The sequence below is a fragment of the Tamandua tetradactyla genome, chromosome 26 (genome assembly GCF_023851605.1).
Source record: "Tamandua tetradactyla isolate mTamTet1 chromosome 26, mTamTet1.pri, whole genome shotgun sequence".
Classification (NCBI taxonomy): domain Eukaryota; kingdom Metazoa; phylum Chordata; class Mammalia; order Pilosa; family Myrmecophagidae; genus Tamandua; species Tamandua tetradactyla.
Genome location: NC_135352.1, coordinates 46,610,451 through 46,626,005, shown reverse-complemented (window position 1 = coordinate 46,626,005; position 15,555 = coordinate 46,610,451). Strand labels below are relative to the sequence as shown.

The 15,555-nt window shown below is 40.4% G+C and overlaps 1 protein-coding gene and 1 long non-coding RNA gene across 2 annotated transcripts in view; one reads left to right on the top strand and one right to left on the bottom strand.

Annotated features, from left to right (window-relative positions):
• Window positions 1–3,769, top strand: part of TLL1 (tolloid like 1) — a 120,604-nt gene extending 116,835 nt beyond the window's left edge. Inside the window, exon 20 of the mRNA XM_077144152.1 lies at window positions 994–3,769. Within this exon, the coding sequence (XP_077000267.1) occupies window positions 994–1,128 (135 nt within the window). The 3' untranslated portion in view covers window positions 1,129–3,769. The remainder of the gene's footprint in view (window positions 1–993) is intronic.
• Window positions 3,770–4,407: 638 nt separating this feature from the next.
• LOC143669998 (uncharacterized) overlaps window positions 4,408–15,555 on the bottom strand; it is a 46,724-nt gene continuing 35,576 nt past the window's right edge. Inside the window, exons 6-7 of the long non-coding RNA XR_013169200.1 lie at window positions 9,636–9,786; window positions 4,408–4,633 (exon numbers count right to left, since the gene is read on the bottom strand). This is a non-coding gene — a long non-coding RNA (uncharacterized LOC143669998). The remainder of the gene's footprint in view (window positions 4,634–9,635; window positions 9,787–15,555) is intronic.

Here is a 15,555-nt window from a genome sequence, read left to right as displayed (position 1 = left end):
GCCCCCGGGGCACAGGCCTGGGCAGGGCCGGCCCCCCCGCCGTGCCCCCCTCGTCCTCCTCCCCCCACGTCCTCCCCCGTCCTCCTCCTCGTCCCCCCCCACGCCCTACCCCCCGCCCTACCTCCGCCCCGCGCCCCGCTTATCCCTCCCGCCACGACCCCCCGCCCTCACCCCCCCTCCCCGCCGCTCGGCCTCTCCGTGGGCTCCGCGGTGTCCCGTGGCGCGTGCACAGAGCGCTGCCAGGGTGGCTCGGGACTTGGCATGTTCTAACTTCCGTGGTGACCCTTAACTGTGCGATCCATGCTTAACTGTTTAATGACGGAAACGCACGGCCTCGAGGGCGGTGGCACCTCCCTACATCAAAGCGTGGAGGGAAGCTGGCACGCGCGCGCTCACACCGACACTCCGACAAACGTGCGTGGCCGCAGAGCCTGGTCGCAGGTGGTGTGGCCGCCGAGGGACCCTCGGCTGTACATCTGCGCGTGCCGCACAGACAGCCGGATAAAGTCAGAAGAAAGGACCTCAGTCCCGTGTTTTAATGTCTACATTCAGAGTTAATCCAGAGTAAATAATATGTCGGAGCTCTTGACCGGAGAGCAACTCGAATGAGACATCATGCGCTTGCATAGTTAGAACATGCCATGCCTCGGCGGCACTTCTGAAACGAATTTCATAATGTCCTACCCTCTCCGGCCTGGATTTACTTCTTTGTAAATCGAGGGAACTGAGCTTGGCCACCTGGGGGGACCTGAGGGCCGGAGGGAGGCGCGGCCTGGGGAGGGGCGGGGCGCCGGGCAGCCGCGCTTGACCAGAGATGAGCCCGGGAGGGGCGGCGAGTGGCTTGGCCAAACGCAGGTTTTTCCATCTGTGGAACAAAGAAGCAAATTGTATGTATTCTGCAAGGCTGTTGGGAGGGTTGATAAAGATAATATTGTACCAAGCTGAGAAAAAGTAACTTGTTTTACTGTTTATTTCCTTGTTTTTCTTCTTCAGCCACCAGAGGAGATCTCTTCAATCGGGGATGCAGTTTTAATTCATTTTCATACTGATGACACAATCAACAAGAAAGGATTTCATATAAGATACAAAAGCATAAAGTCTCCAGATACGACGCATACCAAAAAATAACACCAAAACCTCCATCAGAACCTGTAGAAATGCACATAGTGGAGAGAAGATGTATTTTTTTAAAACTGAAACTCTTAGGACAAATGTTTTATATGGTGAGTTTGGACAAAATCAAAGGCCGGACAGGTGTGGTGCAGGAGCGGTGTCTGGCAGCCTCCATCAGCAGCAGGAGGGAAGCGCGGTTGGGGAGCGGGCAGGTGTGCGCCGCGGACTCCACCCGCTCTTGTGCCCGCCTCACACCCCACCTCGCGTCAGACAACGCGCGCCGGGGGCCTGGACCCCGCAGAATATTCATTTTGACAAGTTTTCAAGATTTGGTGGAAATAAAATGATCTTGCAGGTCACAAGCTGGAAACCCTCTGCCCGTTTCTTAGTATAATTGCTTTTTTGTGTAGGACACAGCGTGAACGAGATCTGTACCGGGAGATGTCAAATACGCGTTTCTAAGGGTGGTTTGTACTTCAAATGGGTGTGGACACTGGAACCACGCAGCTTCACTATTTTCACTTGCAGCCCAGCTTAGCCTCTTTGGAACACAGATGAACCTGAAACCACTTCATTTACTGGCATTTTGATAAGTTTGAACTGTCAATAGTGTCAGTTATTGCAGCTAAACTCTAGACGTCGAGTTAATAACAGAACATACCCAGCTGATCGATGAACAGCTCCCTCTGTGGAAGTGCTGCCTTCGCACCCCAAATCCAAGAAGCCTTGTGATGTCTTAGGAGCAGGTGGACCCTCCCAGAAGGTGTGAGTGTGACTTCCGGACGACTCCTTCATGGGCTCACACGCCAGTCCTCACGCTGCCGTTGTCTTCCCTTCAACTGTTCTTGGACCTGGAGTTGTAGTTGTCATTGCTGATGTTGTCATAGTTAATGCTGTATTTAAGAACAATGAAATGAGGTGAAAGCAGGTCTTTCGTGATTGAAAGAACTCTTTCTTTTCCTACTGGGAATTGGCTCACACAGTGCAATGTTGGGGGACAGGGTTAGTTTCTGAAAGACTTCCTATGGTGCTATTCCACAAACACTTTTTTCTTGAAACGAAGCTTTGACCTCTGAGCCAACAAGCCATGCACTGTGACTGTGTCTGGCTGGTGGCGTTTGGAGAATGAAGACTTGTTGAGTCTATCCAGAGGGAATCACACGGTGGCAGCACCTGTGCTGTGGAACAGCTCCTTCCCACCTTAGAACGCCCGCCCTGCCTGCCCGTGATCAGGCACACGGGCCTGCAGTCCTTCAGGAAGGCTGACCCTATCAGGGAAAGCTGACTGACAGGCCAGTGGGGAAAATCCACGCCCATGCCTAAAGAATATGGGGTCCTGCTGTTGTTGTAGAAAATGTACTTTAGAACCAATTTTCAGCTTTAAAGCCATGTGTATTTTTAATATTAAAGTATGTATGTGTAAGACTGTCTGAATGAGTGACGCTATAACATGTGAAAGTTGTATGTGGTTGAAAAGTTACAATTCACGTGCCAAGTCCTACCAGATTCCTGTGTGAGGAAGCCCCTTCATTAGAAGGCTTCGTGGACAAATAATGGGAACTTCCAGTTCTTACCAAACATTAAATAAAAGGCTCTTTCATTTAGAGAAACTATTTTGATATTCTTAAATGTTAATGTTGATTACTAAACGAAGTTGCGTTGTTTCTTTTATCTGTCCATGAACATTCCACGTTTAATAAAATTGGGTATTTTTTCCTCATTTTTACAAAATTAAAACATAAACAGATGTGGTTTATTTGCTTTTCACCTGACAGTCTTTCCTTGCATATGAATTATAAAATGCAGATACATTTTTTTAAACCAACTCTTTGATTCCATTGAATGTTGCTTTGGAAATGTGTAACTTTTGCCTGCAGTATGGATGGACTTCTTAGCAGAGCTGATTTATTTCAGGACCTCCTTCCATATGCTTTTCAAAATACACTGGGGCTGGGGAAGGGAGGAGAAGCAGGCATTAGTGAGCAGCTTGGTGGTGGCAGGACCCGGCCAGCCTCATGCTCTGGCTCTTTTTCAGCCCCGCCAGCCTTCAGGGCCGCAGTGGGGCCTGCTTTGTCCTTCAAGAGCTGAAGGTCAATGGGCTGCGCCTCCAGGCCCGGTGTCCAGTCCACGCTGGGTCCTGGCTCATCGGAGGGAAAAGCTGCGCTTGCTCCACAAAAGGTGGTAGAATCCATCGTGATATATATAAATAGGCTTTTACTGATGAAACTTTTACCCCTGAATTAAAGTTTAGTGATAAATCACAGAAACACATTCAGGATAAATATATTTCTTCTTTCTGAAATTGCATGAGAATTAGAACATCAATTCTAGATGTCTTTGAGAACCACAATTAGTACTAGAAATTTTAAAAAAAACAACAAAAACTTCTCTTTGGTTTGGTGTTAGTTGCCAGGGACCTTTTGTTTTAATAACATGTTAAGTTATTTTTATCTGGCGCAGTGAGGGAAAGGTACTCTGCCCTATTTTAGAAAATATTCTGGATATTCCAACTGACATCTTATTAAGCCACAATGAGCTGTGCTCAACCCCAACTGAGAAATTAGCCTTGTCATCAATTTTTATTTTATTGTATACTGGACATCAATTTACTACTTAATATTAGATTTTAATAGTGACTCTATATTTGCCTTAAACATGTTGTTAAATGAAAATACAGACAGCTTCATTGTTGTTTTGTTAATAATTGCTAGTTATTATCCCAGGCATTTTATTAAATTACTTTTATAAATTATTTTTAAACCTTTCATCAGTATACCAGTTGTGCTTTATATTTGCAAAAGTTCTATCTCCTGTGCAATATCCTCACTGACTCTATTCAGAAGAAAGAAAAACTGCTTCCCCCTAACATAATTTTATTAAATTATTTGAAAAGTCAATTTCTGAAATAAAAGGTTATCATAACTTACTTTAACTGCATAAAACAAAATTTTTAAAGACATGTCTAAGAAATAGCAGCTATATTACCATAGCCCAAAAATATCCCATGACTATTTTAGGTTGATGGCTATTATTGAGGACGAATTTTAGTATGTCACGGAGTCGGCCTCAAATTCTGATCATTTACAAAATGATCATTTAAAAAATTACCTAAGTCTCACTTTGTATGGTTTGTACTATGACTGTATTTTTGTCCTCCATATAGAAAATAATCTAAAACAATCTAAGGACTTATTTTTTGGTATATAAAACATATTTTTTTATAAAAGAAACATTACATCCCCATTTAGATTTAGTAGAAGTAAACACTTGCATAACAGTAAAAATAACCTTTACTTAAAATCAATTGTCAAAATCCTGGCATTGGAATTTTTAATCAACTATAATGAACATAAGCCTTTTTCTTTTCTTTTTTGTTTTAACCTTGATGCCACTTGTTAAATCCAGCAGTGGTCGTGGTGGTGGGGCGATTGGAAAAATAATTTCTTCCAAAAGGAGATTTATAATTTGATGAATTACAGTAATGCCTTCTATTTTCCAAGAATCAACATGCAGTCCAAACCTGTCAAAAAGAGAAACAAATGTTGGATGTGAATAAATTGAAACTTTAATTCTTTTATGCATCTTATATGGTTACTACTGAATAGTTACTTTTTGGGCTTTAGTTCTACAGCTGCAAAACTTAGAAACTTTGTCATTAGCTTAGGAAACCATTGATGGAAAGGCTGGGTTTGATGCATTGTGAAGTATTATTATTATGTTTTCCAAACTTTCTCCTGACATCCGTTTTTTAAATGATCAGGCTTCACCTCGCAGCTTCCCCCACCGCAGCCTTTCAACTGAACCCAGCCTTCACCTGAGGCTTCACCAGAGGCTTCACCTGAGGCTCGTCCCAGCCACGGACACAATGCAGGGGGAGCCAGAGCAGTAGGGACTCCCTCTCATCTGAGATTTGAAATAAACACCCACAAAGCGTGGGTGCTTTGTGGAGCCTCTCACTTTAGTCCTGTAGGTAAGAATATATTTGACACAAAGCCGGTGAAGAAAGAACACTACGAATCCAGCAGTGTGGTGTGTGAGTGAGCGATGAATTGTGTTATTTCCACATGGATGTCAGCTGCTGGCTTGCACTGGTGGAGCCCTTTCCATGGCCTCCCTGCCTAGGTTGTCTCTGTAGCTGGAGATCTAGAGTGCACTTAATAGCATCTTGGATCTGAATTAAAAATAGCAGCTAAGTTTAAATATGTGCTGTAGGTTTCAGTGTATCATGCAGATGGTATTTTTAAAAGCAGATCCAATGGTGCAGCTTCTATTGAATAAAATAATAAATTATAATATTTTAAGTATGGTTAATATTATAGTTCATAATATAAAATCATAATATTTTACTACACAAGTCTAAGATGTGAAAAATTTTATATCTCTCAAAAGCTTTTTGAAAAGTAACTATAGAATCCAGCTAAGAAAAATGAATTTTCATCTCAAAGTAAAAGTGTATCTGTAGTCCCTCATGACATTTTAAAATTGGAATCAATGACTCATAGAAACGGTAGCTGGTTGATAAAAAAGTGGTAATGGGTTGAGGTGCAGGTGGTGAGAGGGTTATTTCAAGGGGTTATATTAAATGTTACTTTAGTAAGAAAACTCCCCAGAAAGGACAAATAAAGTGAAAAGATTATAGAGACCGAGGCATAAATATACAAACCAATACTAAAGGAATATTTAGTGGACAATCCTTAGATGGCTTTGGTTTAAAACTAAAGCCAATTGCACGAATATTTTTCAAGGTCCTGAATAAATTTGTTTCAGTGCTTTTAATGCACCTTTGTTAGTTGTGTGTCAATTTTCTGGGACTAAAGCGTTCCTCATAACAAGCAGTTATTTTCAAACCAAAAGGCAAAGGATGATCATTTATTTTGTTAATTTATTCCATTTATTTCTTCATTCAATAAATATTTGCTTAGTGAATACTCATAATGCCATATGAATTTAGTGAGAAGTTTAAAAATAAATCGCAATCTCTACTTTCATGGAACTTAAATTCTGGTTGGAGATATAGATATTAATTAGAAACAATCCAAAAAGTGGACATTTCAATTATAAACATGCATGCTTCTTTTGTCACAATTTTGGTGGTATTATTTCAGATAGCATAATCTGTATTTTGAGACAGGCCTTTACATAAGCATCCTTTCCCTATCCTTGGTTGTTTATTTTCCACCATCATCTTCTTTGTACTTGTGTGCTTTTAAAATTCAATTGTCATATAAAATTAACTTTTCTTTAATCACTTCTAATTTCAATGTATAAATATGAACTCTCTGTCCTTAAGATGGGTTGTAGGGATAAAATAACATATCCGAACTGTGGTATTTATTCATTACTTTATTGAGCAAATAGGACAAATATAATTTGCAAAAAGCACTGTCCTAATGCCGACATTCAGTAAGTGATTGCTAAAGTATAGTTCCTATGATGAGATACTTGGAGATGTTTGGTGCTATCATTTGCAGTTAATGTCGGCCTACCTGGTGAAAGGGAAACTGCATTTGTAGTGTGATTTGCAGGGCAAGCAGATACCCGGCTGCTTTATGAACTTGATTCTTCTCCAGCCAAGAAGCAACGTTGAAATGTTGATGGGGCCTCTCAAAGGATGTACATAGACAAAACTCTGGAGGCAAATACCTGCAAACCAGGCCACATACTATGGCCTCTGATTATGCGTCACATAATCTGATGCACAATAAAAAATTGCAGAATATTCAAATATGAGACAGCCAAGATAACAAGTGACTAAATTAGACTTCAAGAACTTTGGGAACCAGAATTAAACAAAAAGAAATCTACACCCAGACAAACAGTACTGAAATTGTGTGACAAAGTTTCAGAGAAATGTCTTCAAAGAAACTAAAGAGGAAGATTGCTTAGAAAGAACCACTTTTAGAAACACAGCAGATGTCACAGCATTAAAACCAAAAATTTTAGTGAAATAGTCTTTAAGGTATTAAGGGGAATAATTGTCAAACTAGAAATTCATGCACTATTAAACTATCATTTCCAAATGGAGACTAAATAGAGCCAATTGCAGATCAGTAAACACTGGGACAGTTTATAGCTAATAGGTATTAATTTAAAAACTAAATGAAACCAGAAAAGAGTGCCAGCCATGCAAGATGGCGTATTAAGCAAATAATTGTTAATTGCATGCCATCTTAAATGTACTAACACCATAAAAATAATATTGATGACTAATTTGGAGGGCAGGCGAAGTAAAACACAATAGTGCTAAGTATTTGAGGGCAGGGGTGACTCGAGTTGAAGTGTCCTTGAAGTGTGTCTCAGAGAGAGTAACTATGTCAAACGCGCATTGGAAGAGTAACTGTATTTAATACACATTGTAAAAGTATGACATAGAGGTAGGACATGTAACGCCTAAGCTAGGAGAATGGGAGAGGTGATTTAAAACAAGTAAATCTTCAGGATAGCACTGGAAGAGGAGAAAAACATGGTAAAATAAGGAAAACGGAAAGCACAAAAGATGAAGATAATAATAGCAGTTACTTGTAATGTTTAAAATTTAAATCCTCTATCTGTCAAGGATTGTTCCAAATCCCTGACGTATTAAGTAATATAGTGTTCACAAAACCATAGGAGTCTCCATTTTATAAGGAGACAAACTAAATACGTTGGTAATCAGAATAAATATAAGAACACTAGAATTAACAATTTAATTAAAGATATATTCAGATTGGATTAAAAACTCATCTATAAACTTTTTACAAGGGGATGTTTATAAAGCATAGTGAAAGATTTTACATACTAAAAATGTAAGAGACATACCTGGTAAATTATGAACTGAAGATAGATGGGGTTTTGTAGATTAAACAAATTTAAGATAGTTTGGGGTGAAATGGGTAACTACATAATGATAAAAATAATTCATCAGGAAGTTTTAAACATAAATTTGGATGAATGTAAAAACAATTATATATGTTTGAAATTATTAAAATCACTTATAAATGTAACCCATAAGACAATTTTCTCATCTCAGTAAGACAGACAGTAAATTAGGTATTGGAAATATATGTAACTGAAAAACATGAAGGTCAGATTATAAGAAGGAACTCAACTATTCAATAAGATATGAACAACTGTATAGGATTGAAGCTGGCAAATGGTTACTTGTGGGCAAAATCTAGTCTACTGCCGACTTTTGTACAGCCCACCAGCTAAGCATGATGTGCAAAAAACACTATTAGCCTTTTGGTGAGAATCTCTTTGGGAAAAGACTGTATAAAGGATATGTGCAGGCAATTTGTAGAAGAAATATGAATAGCCACAGACACATGAAACTTATTTGACATTGTTATTTATAAAATTTCAGTAAATGGGATTTATTCCATAAAATTCCAATAAATGGAATTTATCCCGATAAAAATGGGATAGTACTTTTATGCATTGAATTAGTGAAAATGAAAACATCCTAGACTGTTGAGAGCTGGTAAGTATATACCCACCAGGAGCTCACACACTGCTGGGAGGAGAGTGGATGAGGGCAAACACTGAGATGACTACTTGGTCACATCTAGCACTCAGACGTTTTCATCTATTGACCAGAATTTCCACAGTTTGCCACAGGAAACACGTGCACTCCCCAGTGGTTCTGGCGAAGCCACCTGAACTGGGGGGTGGTGGTGGAGAAGCTTGCAGGCTGCGGGTGCGAGCGGAACCCACAGAGCCGGGGGCACAGGCTGCTGCTCCACCGCGGCCCCCGCAGTGTTCTGCTGACCACCCAGCGGGCCCTCTGCTGACCGCTGACCACCCAGCGGGCCCTCTGCTGACCGCCCAGCAGGCCCTCTGCTGACCGCCCAGCGGGCCCTCTGCTGACCGCCCAGCGGGCCCTCTGCTGACCGCCCAGCGGGTCCTCTGCTGACCGCCCAGCGGGCCCTCTGCTGACCGCCCAGCGGGTCCTCTGCTGACCGCTGACCACCCAGCGGGTCCTCTGTTGACCGCCCAGCGGCTCCTCTGCTGACCGCCCAGCGGGTCCTCTGCTGACCGCCCAGCGGATCCTCTGCTGAAGGGGCAGGTGCAGAGGGCCCACCTCTGTTTGCCACAGCGGGTGGGGAGTGGGATGCTGTGTGCGCATCCTGGGAACCCAGGCCAGGCACAGAGACCCTGAGCAGGGGGCTGCTCTATTACTTAATCAGCCAAAGGCTATAGGCTTTATTACTTCATGGTGAAAAGGATGCAGAGGAGCAGGGAATCCCACCTGGCCTGCTCGCCCCGGGAGGTCCACCACTTGGGTCAAGGCTGGTGGATGGCAGCTCTTTGCTCTGCTCTGTGTCAGTTACGGCCAGCTCCAGGCCGTTTACTTGCAGGCCTGAAAGCCTCTCGTCATGGGGCGGTAGAGGGGCCCCTGTGCAGCCTGAGTGCTGAGCTTCGATGCGCCCCACAGGGAGGGGGCTCTGCCGGCATCCAAGGCTTGTGCCTGGACAAGCAGCTGGAGCTGCCTAAGGTTTAGGGCCCCCCAGCTGCCTGCAGCCTCCTGGGAAATGCAAACATACCAAAGACCTGCACGCAAGCAAGAGGTAGAGGAAACGCAGGCAACACCTGAACCAAGACCAGCAGCAGGAGGAAAGGAAGGGGCTTGTTGGGGAGTGGGAAGAGGCCCCGGAGTGTGTCCATGACTTCCTCAGAATGCAATGAACAATTTATCTGGAAATGAGTGAAAAAAATTGGACTTAGCATTTACAAGATACGGAAGTATGAGCATATATGACATATAGCAATGTGTACTTTGAAAAGGATTCAATAAATCCAAAATTATAAGCATTAAAGTTTTGAATACTTTTTAAAAAAGAGATTTACGTATATTACACATTATGCAAAAATGAAATTCCCAGTTAGAAATGGCAATCTTTTCCTCCTTTGATCTCTTCTAATCTCTTCCACATTTCCATCCATTTCCTCCTTTCCAACATAACTAAACTTATTATTTAAGAAACATAACTTCAAAGGGTTTTTAAAAGAGATCTTATAATTGATAAATGGGTATGTAGATTTGTAATTCAGATTCAGCATTTACAGTACACAAATAGGTCTTTGAGATGGAATCTGGAATACAAAACAAATTACCAAGACCACATAGTGACTATAATAACGATGAATATTTCTTAAGGGAAGATGATAAGTAAATTATGCTTTAAATTGAAAAAGTAATCATAAATACATATTTACCCCTTTGCTTTATATATTGAAATTTGGGTGGCAAAAAATTAAAAAAAAACTCTCCCTTTGAAAAAAGAGGCACCAAATATTCTATTAAATAAATCATTTTATATAGATTGATTAAATTGAGTTGACTTCCATTTATATTTACAACAGTGTCTTGCAGCAAACTAATATTCTCCATCAAGAATAATCAGAAAAATAGAATAACATTTTTAAAAAGGAGATAGATATGTTTTAAAGGTGTTTGAGGGTGCGAGAGAGCCAGAACTCTAGGGGTCCACTGCCAGAGAGAAAGGAATGGTACAGAGAAGCCAGCACTATGCGCCGCTTTCCATCCAGGTGTTTACCTGAATCATGATGCAAAGTGAAAGAGATGAATCTGAGCGGCGGACAGCTGCTAATCTTTGCTCAAGTGTACTTGAGAGAAAAACCTGAGGAAATAATTTAATAAAAAATTTAACTACAAGTCACTATGTACACCTATGCATTTCCCTGCCAGAAGAACAAACAAACAAACAAACAAAAAATGAACAAATATTCAACAATGGTGCTGCAATAATGGGACACTTACATGGAAAAAAGAATGAAATGTGACCCCACAAAATGGCATACAAATAAACAAACAAAAGAACACACTATTTGTAAGAATCTATAGGGAGATTGAAATTTAAAAAAGCAATAATATTTGAGAAAATCACAAAATATATATTCTAAAGTAACTGTCATATATTAGAAGGAAAAAGAAAAAATAATCAATGTAGTGTTAAGAGAGAACATAAACACTTCCAGGTAAAATGGCAGATTATTGAGCCCAAGAGCTCAGTACATCCAACTGAGCAACCTCCAAACAGGCAGGAACTGTCTGAAATGACAGAGGAAGAAGATCAGTGTACAGACCCAGCAGGAGGCTGGTGGACTACAGGGAAAGACTGTCCAGCACCCAGGAAGAGAAGGAGGAAGAGAAGGCTGGTGGACTAGGGAAAAGGACTGTCCAGCACCTAGGGAGAAGGAGGTGGACTATGGTAAAGGACTGTCCAGCACCCAGGGAGAAGGAGGTGGACTAAGGTAAAGGACTGTCCAGCACCCAGGGAGAAGGAGGTGGACTAAGGTAAAGAACTGTCCAGCACCCAGGGAGAAGGAGGTGGACTAAGGTAAAGAACTGTCCAGCACCCAGGGAGAAGGAGGTGGACTAAGGTAAAGGACTGTCCAGCACCCAGGGAGAAGGAGGTGGACTAAGGTAAAGGACTGTCCAGCACCCAGGGAGAGGAGGAGGAGGCTGGTGGCCTATGTTAAAGGACTGTACAGTATCCAGTGAGGAAGGAGAAATGGAAAATTGACAAATATATAGATATCACCCAACATACTCAAACAACTAATGGGTTAAAGAAGAAATCAGAAGCAAAATTAGGAAATATCTTGAGGCAAATGAAAATGAAAATACACCATATCCAATCTTATGGGATTCAGCAAATTTGGTGCTAAGAAAGAAAATTTATAGATCTAAATGCTTACATTAAAGAAGAAAAAGTACTTCAAATCATAGAAGAAGTCTCAAAACCAAAAGAACTTAAAAAAAAGAAAATTAAAATAACCATAAGAAAGGAAATAGCAATGGTTAGAGAGGAGATAAATGAGAGAAAAAAATGGAGAAAATCAAGATAATCAAAAGCTGGTTCCTTGCCAAGATCAACAAAATTAACAAAAGTTCAGACAGACTGACAAGAGGAAAAAGAGGATACAAATAAAGAAGATCGGAAATGAAAAGGGTGTAGTACTACTGACCCCGCTGAAATGAAAAAGGACTATTGGTGGATGTTGTGAACAACCGTATGCACATAAATTAGATAACATAGCTGAAGTGGACAAATTCTCAAGCCCAGATCCAGATGGCTTCACAGGGGAATTCTACCAAACATTTCAAGAAGGCTTAACTCCAATCTTGCTGTAGCATTTCCAAAAACTTGAAGAGGAGAGCACTCCTTAACTCATTATATGAGGCCAACATCAGCCTCATACCAAAGCCAGATAAAGATACCACAAAGAAAGAACATTGGAAACCAATATCTTATGAATAGAGATGCAAAAATCCTGAACAAAATACTAGCAGACCAAATCCAACAACATATAAAAGAATTATATACCATGATCAAATGGAGTTTATCCCTGGCATGTAAGGTTGGCTTAACATGAAATCATTTAATGTAATACGCCACATTAACAGAATGAGGGACAAGACCATAATCATCTCAATGAAAAAAAAATGTATTTGACAAAATACAGCATTCTTTCTTGTTAAAAGCCCTTAGAACAGTAGTAAAGGAAAGAAACTTCCCCAACATGATAAAGGGAATATATGAAAAGCCCACAGCTAACATTCTACTTTGATGGTGAAGACTGAAACCTTTCCCTCTAAAATCAAGAACAAGACGAGGATACCCTCTGCCACCACCAATATTCAACATTGTACTGGAAGTTCTTGAAAGAACAATTAGGCAAGAAAAAGAAATAAAATGCTTCTAAATTGGAAAGGAAGAAATAAAACTTTTCCTAATTTCAGATGATATGATCTTATATACAGAAAGTCTGGAAAAATCCACAATTGCACTCCTGGAGCTAATGAATGAATTCAGCATCATTACAGGATAAAAGATCAACTCACAAAAATCATTAGTGTTTCTGTACACAAGCAAAGTACCAACAGAAGAAAAAACCAAGATAAATATTCCACACACAATAGCAACTTAAAGAATCAAATACCTAGGACTAAATCTAATCAAGTTTGTGAAAGACTTGTTCCCAGAAAACTATGAAACAAATGAAATTAAAGAAGACATGAATAACATGGAAAGATATTCTGTGTTCACAGATTGGAAAGACTAAATATCATTAAGATGTCAATACTACCTGTGCTGGTTTGAAAGGATTTATGTACCTTAGAAAAATCATATTTTAATTCTAATCAAACGTGTGGAAGCAACCTTTTCTTTTAAACACTATTCAGTACTGTATGTTGGAAACTTGATTAGGTTACCTCCATGGAGAAGTGACTCACTTGGATTAGATGGACATGTGACTCTACCCATTCCAGGTGGGTCTTGATTAGTTTACTGGAATCCTTTAAAAGAGGAAACATTATGGAAAATGTTGGCAGAGCAGTGAGAGAGCCATGAAATCATGAGAGCCCATGCTGCCAGAGACCTTTGGAGATGAAGGAATATGTCCCTGGGGAAATTCATGAAACAAGAAGCCTGGAGAGAAAGTTAGCAGAAATTGCATATTCACCATGTGCCTTTCCAGTTGAGAGAGAAACCCTGAATGTCATTGACCTTCTTGAACCAAGGTATTTTTCCCTTAATGCCTTAGATTGGACATGTCTTTGGCTTTAATTTGGATATTTTTATAGCCTTAGCACTGTAATCTAGGAACTTAGTAAATTCCCCCTTTTACAAACCGTTGCATTTCTGGTATAATGCATTCTGGCAGCCAACTAACTAGAACATGGGCCAAAGCAATTTATGGATTCAATGCAATCCCAATAAAAATTTCAGCAACTTTCCTTGCAGAAATGGAAGTGCCAGTCATCAAATTCGTATTGAAGGGAAAAGGGGCCTGAATAGTCAAAGCCGTCTTGAAAAAGTAGAAAGATGATGGAGGACCCACACTTCTGATCTAATTACAAAGCCACAGTTATCAAATCAATGTGGCGCTGGGACGAGAACAGATATATAGACCAATGGGATAGAACTGAGATCTCAGATATCAATCCTCACGTTTATGGAAAAACTGATTTTTCTATTTATTTATTTCTTTATTTTGCATGGGCAGGCACTGGAAATCGAACCCAGGTCTCCGGCATGTTAGGCAAGAACTCTGCCACTGAGCCACCATCGCACTGTCCCCCCCCCAAAAAAAAAACCACTGATTTTTGATGAAGTGGCAAAGGCAACTCAATTTGGAAATAATATTATCCTCAAAAAATGGTGCTTGGAAAATTGGATCTCCATTCACAAGAAAAAAAAAGAGCACCCCTACTTCACACCCTATGCAAAAATCCACTGAAAATGGATCAAAGACCTAAATATAAGGGCTAGAACCATCACAATCCTAGAAGAAAATGTAAGGAAGGGTCTTTAGGACATTGTGTTAGACGATGCTTTTTAGGCATCGCACCCAAAGCACAAGTAATAAAAGGAAAACAGTAAATGGGACCTCGTAAAATTAAAAACTTCTGTTCTTCAGAGGGCATTATTATGAAAGTAAAAAGACAACTTTCTCAATGGGAGTAAATATTTGGAAGCAACATATATAACAAAGGAACATATATGATTACTATAATAAATAATATAATTTTTAATTCACATATGAATCATTTAACTTAACAACAATAACAACAAAAAGATAGAATCCTCTTAACTTTCTTTGCTTAGAAACAACCCAACTAAAAAAAAATGGGCAAAAGACTTGAGCAAGTATCTCTCCAAAGAAGATATACCAATAGCCAGAAAATGCATGAAAAGATGTTCGGTGTCATGGTTAGGGACAGGTGTCAACTTGGCCAAGTTGTGGTACCTGTTCATCTGATTGGGCAAGTGCTGGCCTGTCTGTTGCAATGAGGACATTTCATAGGATTAGGTCATGATCATGTCAGCTACATCCACAGCTGATTCCATTTGTAATCAGCCAAAGGGGAGTGTCTTCTGCAATTAGTGATGCTAAATCCAATCATGGGAAGCCTTTTAAGGAGGACCCAGAGGAGACAGGTTGCATTCCTGCTTTGGCTGGTGAGCCTCTCCTGTGGAGTTCATCCAGGCCATCCATTGGAGTCGTCGGCTTCGCAGCCTGCCCTGTGGATTTTGGACTCTGCGTTCCTACGGTCACGTGAGACACTTCCATAAATTTTATATTTGCAAGGGTTCCCTGTTGATTCTGTTTCTCTAGAGAACCCTAACTAATACATTCGGTATCATTAGCCATCAGGGAAATGCAAATCAAAACCACAATGAGATACCATTTTACACCCATTAGAATGGTTGCTTAAAAAAAAGAAACTGTAAATAGCAGGTGCTGGCAAGGATTCAGAGAAATACAAACACTCAATCATTGCTGGTGGCAATGTAAAATGGTACAGTCGCTCTGGAAATATTTTTAGTGGTTCCTCAGAAAGCTAAGTACAGAACTTCCATATGACCCAGCAATCTTAGTATGAGTTATATACCAAAAATCATGGAAAGAAGGGACACAAACAGATATTTG